This window comes from Podarcis liolepis (genome assembly GCF_965112155.1).
Source record: "Podarcis liolepis genome assembly, chromosome: 13".
Taxonomy (NCBI): domain Eukaryota; kingdom Metazoa; phylum Chordata; class Lepidosauria; order Squamata; family Lacertidae; genus Podarcis; species Podarcis liolepis.
This window is the reverse complement of record NC_139573.1, coordinates 26,670,982-26,679,486: the sequence shown is the minus strand read 5'-3', so window position 1 is coordinate 26,679,486 and position 8,505 is coordinate 26,670,982. Positions and strand designations below refer to the sequence as shown.

The window sequence follows — 8,505 nt, the reverse complement described above, 5'->3', positions numbered from 1 at the left end:
TTTCACCCCAACTTTCATTTCCTTTTTGCCTTCCCATCCACATAATTTTGGTGAGCTCAGTATGAAACTTCAATACTTGATTGAAAACCACCAAATAAATTGTGGTGGAGTTATTAAGTTATAGTGGACTTGTGTTGAGTTAAACTGGAAATGTGTTTATAATGTTATCAAGACTATTTTTGGGAACATGTTTTTGTTAAATACTATGATTGTTCTGTTAGGCTCTTAAAAGTGATGTAAGGTTCAGACAAAGTTCCTCAGTTTATTTATTTGCATTTATTTATTAAATTTTATACCACCCTTCATTTGCATACCCTCCAAAATTTCTCCAATGAAAATAGGGACATCCCATTCCATAATGATAATTTTACTATTTATACCCCACACATCTTACTGGGTTGCCTCTGGGCAGCTCCCAACATACCGTAATTTTCGCTCCATAATACGCAGTTTCTTCCTCCTAGAAAGTAAGGGGAAATGTCTGTGCATGTTATGGAGCAAATGCCTACGGATGGCGGGGGAATCTGCTGCAGTCGTGAGCAGTCCGTGGCTTGCTTTGAAACAGCAAAGCCGGTGTAAGCGGCTCCTGTCAGCGAGCCCAGCCGGGGAGGAGGGAGAGAAGCAGAGCGGGAGAGGACAGGAGCCACTTACACGAGTGTAAGCGGCTCCTGTCCAGTTGGCTGCTTTAAAACAACCCCGTGCTCTCTGTCCCTGCCTGCAGTTTTTTGCTGTCCGATTTTGGATTAGCCACTGTAGGGGCTGTGTGTGTGCTTGAGCTATCGTTCTCCTCCTCCTGCCTCCCGTTCACTCTCCAAGCGCCCCTGCGCTCTCCCAGTGCTCCTGCGACTTTAGGATTGATACTCTGTATGTCTGTGTGTGTGTGAGGGATCGTTCTCCTTCACTTGCTTCCCGTTCACTCTCCCAGCACCCCTGTGCTCTCCCAGTGCTCCTGCGACTTTAGGATTGATACTCTGTATGTCTCTGTGTGTGTGAGGGATCGTTCTCCTTCACTTGCTTCCCGTTCACTCTCCCAGCACCCCTGTGCTCTCCCAGTGCCCCTGCGACTTTAGGATTGATACTCTGTATGTCTGTGTGTGTGTGAGGGATCGTTCTCCTTCACTTGCTTCCCGTTCACTCTCCCAGCACCCCTGTGCTCCCCCAGTGCTCCTGCGACTTTAGGATTGATACTCTGTATGTCTCTGTGTGTGTGAGGGATCGTTCTCCTTCACTTGCTTCCCGTTCACTCTCCCAGCACCCCTGCGCTCTCCCAGTGCCCCTGCGACTTTAGGATTGATACTCTGTGTGTGAGAGAGAGATCGTTCTCCTTCTCTTGCTTCCCGTTCACTCTCCCAGCACCCCTGCGCTCTCCCAGTGCCCCTGCAACTTTAGGATTGATACTATGTGTGTGTGTGAGGGATCGTTCTCCTTCTCTTGCTTCCCGTTCACTCCCCCAGTGCCCCTGCGACTTCCAGCGCCCCTGCGACTTTAGGGCCGGTTCTCTGCCTGTGTGTGTGTGTTTTGACCTCACTGGGCTTGTTGGGGGAGAGTGTTGGTCACAATTTTTCTTGATTTGTCTCCGAGTGGTTACTATCGTGGTTTCCTTTGTTTGTCTTAGCGCGTTGCTTTTAATTATCTTTAAGTGTGAGTGTGAGCGTTTCGGCAGCTGCCGAGCCGGGGAGGAGGGAGAGAAGCAGAGCCTGCTTGTTTTAAAGGAGCAAAGTGGGAGAGGAGAGGAGCCTCTCCTGCATTATTAGCAGCATCCTTCTCCACACACCCCACACGTGCTCCTTGTCCCTTGAATGCTTTTCCTTCCCTCCCCACTTAAAACGTGGTTACAAAGCACAGATCCACATGGATCCTCAGGATTTTTGCACTGGGTCACCCCAAATTCACCATCAGATCACATAGCATGTCCATGGCTACAGCCTGCACCAAAAAACACACACGCACCCACTGTTTCATTGGGCCGCAATGGCACAAAAACGTGGTTACAAAGCATGGATCCACATGGATCCTCAGGATTTTTGCATTGGGCTACCCCAAACTCACCGTCAGAACACATGTCTGTGGCCACAGCATGAACCACAAAAATCATACATCCACTGTTTCGTTTAGAATATTTTTTTCTTGTTTTCCTTCTCTAAAAACTACGTGCGTGTTATGGTCAGGTGCGTGTTGTAGAGAGAAAAATATGGTACATAAAATCATAATAAAACATTTAAAAAAACCTTTCCTAAACAGATTTCCTTCACATGGCTCAGGGGTCAGATACCCTCCAATATTTCTCCAATGAAAATAGGGACATCTTAAGGAAAAGTGGGAGATTCTGGGATCTTATCAGAAACCAGGATAGCTTCTCTAAATCAGGGATGTCCCTGGAAATTAGAGACACTTGGAGGGTCTGCATTTGTAGATCTCAGGGTGATTCTCAACATAAAAATACACCAAAGAACCACAAAAATATAATAAGAACAAGAACAAACCAATAAAGCCTCTTTTGATCATTTCCTTTCAGTGAAATGTCAAAAACCTTCTTCCCAGAATCTTCAACAAGGCAGTTTTGACTTCCTGGTTCCTCAATGTATAGATAAGTGGGTTCAAAACTGGTGTAACAGCACTGTATATGAGGGTCACCATCATATCCCTTTGAGAAGCATTACCCACAGAAGGAAGCATGTAGTTAAACAACACTGGCACGTACATCAATCCAACCACCATCAGATGGGATCCACAGGTGGAGAAAGCTTTCTGCCGACCAGTTTGGGATTGTACTTTGAAGAGAAGAAAAATGATAATGTAGAAGTAGGAGAGGAGTGTGGCAATGAAAGGTCCCATGACAATGCAACTGGTTACAATATTAAGAAGTAAGAGATTCAGATGAGTACTACTACAGGCCAGTTTCAGCAAAGGCTTGATTTCACAAAAAAAGTGTTCAATGTGATTGGGCCCACAGAAGGGCAGACGGGCAGCTGCCACTGCATGCATCAGGGCATGAAAAAAGGCAGTAGACCATGTGGCTGTTGCCAATATTTGGCAGACCTGCTTGCGCATGATGATGGAGTAACGCAAAGGGTTGCATATTGCTACATAGCGATCAAATGCCATTACTCCAAGAAGAATGGCTTCACTGCTGCCCAAGAAATGGAAAAAGTGGAGTTGTGCCATGCAACCACCAAAGGAAATGGTTTGGACTGGCAACAGAAAACCAGCTAGCATCTTTGGAACTGTGGTTGTGGTAAAGAAGATGTCAAGGCAGGAAAGGTTTCCAAGAAAAAAGTACATGGGAGTGTGCAGCTTTGGTTCAACTATTGCAACAAGCACAATAGATGCATTCCCCAATAGGCTGGCTAAATATAGCATCAGGAAGGTGACAAAGAGTGTACACTGAAGAGCCCAGAGATTGGTTAGGCCCATCAAGATGAATTCTCTCACCTCTGTATGGTTCTTCATCTCTAAAAGACAGCAGGGAGAAAGAAAGGTAGGTGAGTACCATTCAAGCCATTTACCTATACAGTGGTTCCTCTACTTATAAACATGATCCCTTCCGGGGTGTCGTTCGCACCCTGAAAAGTCCGTAAGTAGAACACCACTTCTGCTTGTGCGTGTGACATGATAGAGCACTTCTGCGCATGTGCGAACCGGCGAACCCAGAAGTGTTCATAACCTGGAAAAAGGCAATGTGAAGGAAACGCAACTCGAGGTATGACTGTGTCTGAAATCTCTACAAACATAGCCAGATAAAACCCCAGTCTAATTCTAAACCCACTTACATTCTTTATAGGGAAATGATTTTATTTTTCCTACAACCATAATCATTACTTGCGCGCCCAGGTGTCGCACAACCCTCAAACCTGTCTGATGAATAACAGTCAAGAAACAGTATTTTTGGTCAAATCAGGGACAATTTTATCGCCATCCCAGTCGCAGAGCCATCCCCTCCTACCCCTAGAAATAGAGACTCACATTTTAGCATATCGTTACATAAATAACTACAGCAAAATTGTACCTGTGTTCTCCTTCCAGTATGACTCTTTCAGGATCATCTGAAATCCACATTTGGACAAAGAATAGTTACAGATAGCATTGGTCAAGATTAATGTTTACCAATTAATTAATGTTTGCCAATCCAGTTATTTGAGTTGTAGCAAACACCCATTTAAATTATTGAACCCAAGTTATGTTCATTAACTTCAAATGGTCTTATCTTACTAGCACTAGCACCAGTTTCAACCCTTTGCTTTACTTTATCATCATGAGCATTTCATTTTTCTATTGTGTTCTTTACTCATGTTTATCAGTTGTAGTTTTCACAAAAGCAGGCTGTAACATGCATAATTTCACCCTGGGAGTAAAGAATTGGATGAACATAAATTGCTATATTAACATCCAGCTATATAGTGAGTTCTTTCAAGCTGCAGACGGCGCCTACCTTGATGAGTTCGCTTTTCCCTTAGATGATTGAACATGAGACTGATGTTAAGTGGTATGAAGGAAGTATTTAAAGGAGACAAAAGAAATACACTCTGATTGCTGTGTGACCCCACGTGAATGTGTAAGCCTAAGACTTAGTATGCAACATGTACCCAGCTTGTTAAAGATTGTTGGCTGTCATTGGGGAAATCAGCTACATTCATTAATTTAGTACCTCTTCATGTGGGAATAGAGTCTATAAATCTCTTGGTTTTGAGAAAATAAACACTGTGTGCCTTTGAGAATATAAAGTGTGCTTTTGAGAACACAATTTGTAGAATCAATAAATTCTGCCAAGCTGTTTTTAATGACCAATTTTATTTTTAGAATATTATTTTATAAGGCCCACATTCTTGAGTACAGAATCCATCATAATGTAATTGTATTTGTGCCTTGGAAGCTGCGTACAGATTTTCTCCTCATGTGCCCAGGCACCACCACTACCCTGATGTCCCCTGATTTAGGAAAAGAACCAATCAATACACAATAATAATTTTGGGGGTCAAATAAGGCCACAACTTTTATTATTTACAGATATAATAGGTTTGGCAAACACACTGGGTATAACCATTAACACCCAGCCCAGCTGCTGGAAGTATTTCCAAAAGGGGTTGCTCCTGAGACGAGGAGGACCTGTAACATACAGTACATCCAAATGGTTCACCCCCACAGGAGAACTGTCTTAAGGAGTGCTATGGCCCTAGCCCATGCCTAGGTGTCTGAAGAGTAGCACCTCCTCCCAGATCTCTTTAATGGGATACCCATTTCCTTTGGAGTGTCAGGCAGAAGCTTACAACCCCCCTAAAACAAGAGTAGGGCCAACCTAAACTGTCATCTGAGCCAACTACCATTATATGTAAATGCAGCCTCTTGTCAGGTTTCAGTGAATTCTGATCCTTTCCCGTCTCACAGTAGACAGCCAAGGAAGTAGACAAGGAAGCTCTTACCAAGTCTTTATTCAATATCTACGGCAAGAGGCCTCTGTACGCTGCCCCTTAAGGTTAATGGTGTTGCTCCAACTGAGCTCCTGTCCCCTCCCTTCCTAGCAACAGCACTTCACCTTACAGTGGTCGCCAGGGTCTAATTGTCTCTGAGTCCTTTGCTCTTCCACTTTCAATGCATGTCAGGTTCTGGGAGAAGGAGGGGGGGGGTCAGAAATACTGTTCTGTGATAATGTGTTTCTGTCTCGCCCTTCTCTTCTCCCAAAACCTCCCAACTCTTCTGTTCACGTGTCTCTGAGCTGTGACCTTCCTCAAACCACTGCTTCAGGAGAAGGGGGGCAGTCTCCACCATTCCTCCTCAGTCTCATCCCCCTCAGTCCAGTCCCTGACATATCTTTATCAGAGGTGATGTTGGGGTGCCAAATCAAGAATCCACCCAATAACTCGACTTTGCATTTCACTGCACAGTTCACCTTCTTTCTTGCTTGAGTTATACAAATTGGGTGTGGAACACCACACCATTGCCTCCTTTCCAACAGTTCAGACCCATTTGTGGGTAATTTCTCATTAAAAAGCAAATTAATTCATACTTTGTGAAGCAATCAGCAAAACAAAACACAGCCATGCTTAAAAATTGTAACTTCTTTGAATTTTGCAATGTCACCCAAGTAATATGTACAAAAAATTCATACACCAGCATAAAGTGTGCACAAAAGTGACATATTTGTGGAAGTAGCACACAAAATTCTATTATAGCAGGGGGAAATGATATATCAGGAGAAATCCCATACAAACATGTGGCAATCAGGAGAAATTCACACTGAAATTGGAGAATTTTCACAAGGACTTTAAATAATGCAAACTGATGTGGAAAAGTGGAAAAGTGAAAATAAGTTGGAAAAATGAGAAACTGAGGGAAAATGTAATTGACAGATTTGCTCATCGTAGCCTAGACAAACTATGTTCTATAACCAAGGTGTCACAGGAGCCCCTCATTTTCCCAAGAGATTGCTTTTTCAGCTGAATGTTGCTTTTATTTGTTTATACCTGCTTACAATGATACCCTCTTTCCATCAGATCTGGGCTTTGGATCAGCTCCTAGCTTCTTGGTTTTATTCTCAAATGTCATCTCAGTTGCCAGGGTAGAATTTCACCTGCTGCATCACATCTGAATTGGATATGATCTATGTATACACATGCTTCTTTTGATAAACTGAAAATAGAGTAGTGAGAGCATTTTGGCCTTTACTGCCAGTACGATGAATTTTGCACCTGCCAGTATGATATCTCTTCAGCAACACAGATTGCTGTTTGCCAAAAACTAACCATTTACACATACTTCTGGCAATGCAAGTACAGTCGCATTCCTCCCCCCCCCCACTTCTTTTTGATGAAATTACAGAGGCATATCAGTTCCCTTTATCCCACAATGAAATAATTTTTGTTTTCAACATTGAATAAGGACCATGCCTTCCATCAATCAAGATCTACCCCAAAGATCTTACCTGCATTACATTGCAGCAGAGAGTTTGGTCATAGAGTATACACTTGCCTATGATCTACAGACAAGCCCTACAGGCATGCTCACATGGTATTCATGTTTTAAAGGCATGTTGGCTTTATCTGTGTGTTACACACATTTTTAGGTGTTTACAGGAAAGGGGAATCACCATAACGATTCATTATGAAAGTCTGTAGACCAAGGATGGGAAGCATTAGCTCTCCATTTGTTCTTAGACCACAACTCTCATATTCTTTGGTTACTGGCAGTGATGTCTGGGGTTATTGGAGATACAGTCCAACAGCATCTGGATTGTTCTATATCCCTATTGTAGACCTTTTGTGAGGTTGAACCAGTTTCAGAGACCAGATCTATCCAACAGATTGTTACTTACTGTAGCTTGGAAAGACACAATATAAAAGACAGTGGATTTGATCTGATAAAAAGATTTAGAAAAGTCATGCCCGTTGCATGAAAATATCCCACCCACCAATAAAGAATCCAGATATAGCTGCCCCCTCCCTTAGTTCAACACAGGAAAGCCTAAAAGTGGTTATGAGGATCTTTTGACATTCTCTGTGCCTAGCTGCATCTTATGACCTTCCATGGCCAATATCAGTTCTCTGAAACAAGGGCAATAACAAACTATTAAGTCCATATTTAAGCTCTGCACTTTTGATTTATTAATTTTTTAATAGCAGTTTTCACTTCTTGATTCCTTAGAGTGTAAATCAGAGGATTCAGAACTGGAGTGACAACAGTGTACATGAGAGTGACCATGATTTCTTGCTTTAGGGATTCTCCTGAGGAGGGGGGAACATAAGTCAAGATAGCCCCTGCATAGAAAAGAGTCACAACTGTGATATGTGAGGCACATGTGGAGAAGGCTTTTGCTCTGCTTTCCTTAGACTTTACCTTTAAGAAGAGGAAGGAGAGGATGTAGGTGTATGAAAGAAATGTTAGGAGGAAAGGGAGCACAACAATTAGGCCTGTAACTATGTTGAGGAGCTGGAGGTTAAGAATGGTGCTACAGCACGCCAATCTCAAAAGGGGTTTAATGTCACAGAAGAAGTGCTGGACTATGTTGGGGCCACAGAAATGGACCCGAGATGTCATTATGGTGTGCATGAGAGCATGGAGGAATCCAGTGGTCCAGGTAGCCATGGCCAAGAAAAGGCAAGTCTTCTTGTTCATGATGACAGTGTAACGCAGTGGATTACATATTGCTACATAGCGGTCATAGGCCATGACACCCAGCAGTAAAGCCTCACTGCTACCCAGGAAGTGGAAAAAATGAAGCTGTGTCATGCATCCAATAAAAGAGATTTTCTGGTATCCAAAGAGGAAGCCTGTCAACATCTTTGGTACAGTGACGGTGGAGTAGCATATGTCAAGGCAAGAGAGGTTCCCAAGAAAGAAGTACATAGGGATGTGCAGGCGTGGCTCAATCAGTGCTATGAGTAAAATGATGGCATTCCCTACCATGATAGCAAAGTAGACAAACAAGAAGCTGATGAAGAAGAAGGTTTTCCGCCCAGGGACATTAGTCAGACCCATGAGGATAAAATTATTCACATTTGTCTGGTTCTCCAT

The 8,505-nt window shown here is 43.1% G+C and overlaps 2 protein-coding genes across 2 annotated transcripts; both read right to left on the bottom strand.

Moving 5' to 3' along the window:
* Positions 1–2,511: 2,511 nt before the first annotated feature.
* LOC310691673 (olfactory receptor 12D1-like) lies at positions 2,512–3,450 on the bottom strand (the record flags this gene model as incomplete). Its single annotated transcript, XM_083471539.1, has 1 exon — positions 2,512–3,450. One exon carries the CDS (start codon positions 3,448–3,450, stop codon positions 2,512–2,514), a length of 939 nt encoding a protein of 312 aa, XP_083327665.1.
* A 4,122-nt stretch (positions 3,451–7,572) lies between these two features.
* LOC310691672 (olfactory receptor 12D1-like) lies at positions 7,573–8,505 on the bottom strand (the record flags this gene model as incomplete). The annotated part of the gene is made up of 1 exon (XM_083471538.1): positions 7,573–8,505. The coding sequence occupies one exon, from the start codon at positions 8,503–8,505 to the stop codon at positions 7,573–7,575; it is 933 nt and encodes a 310-aa protein (XP_083327664.1).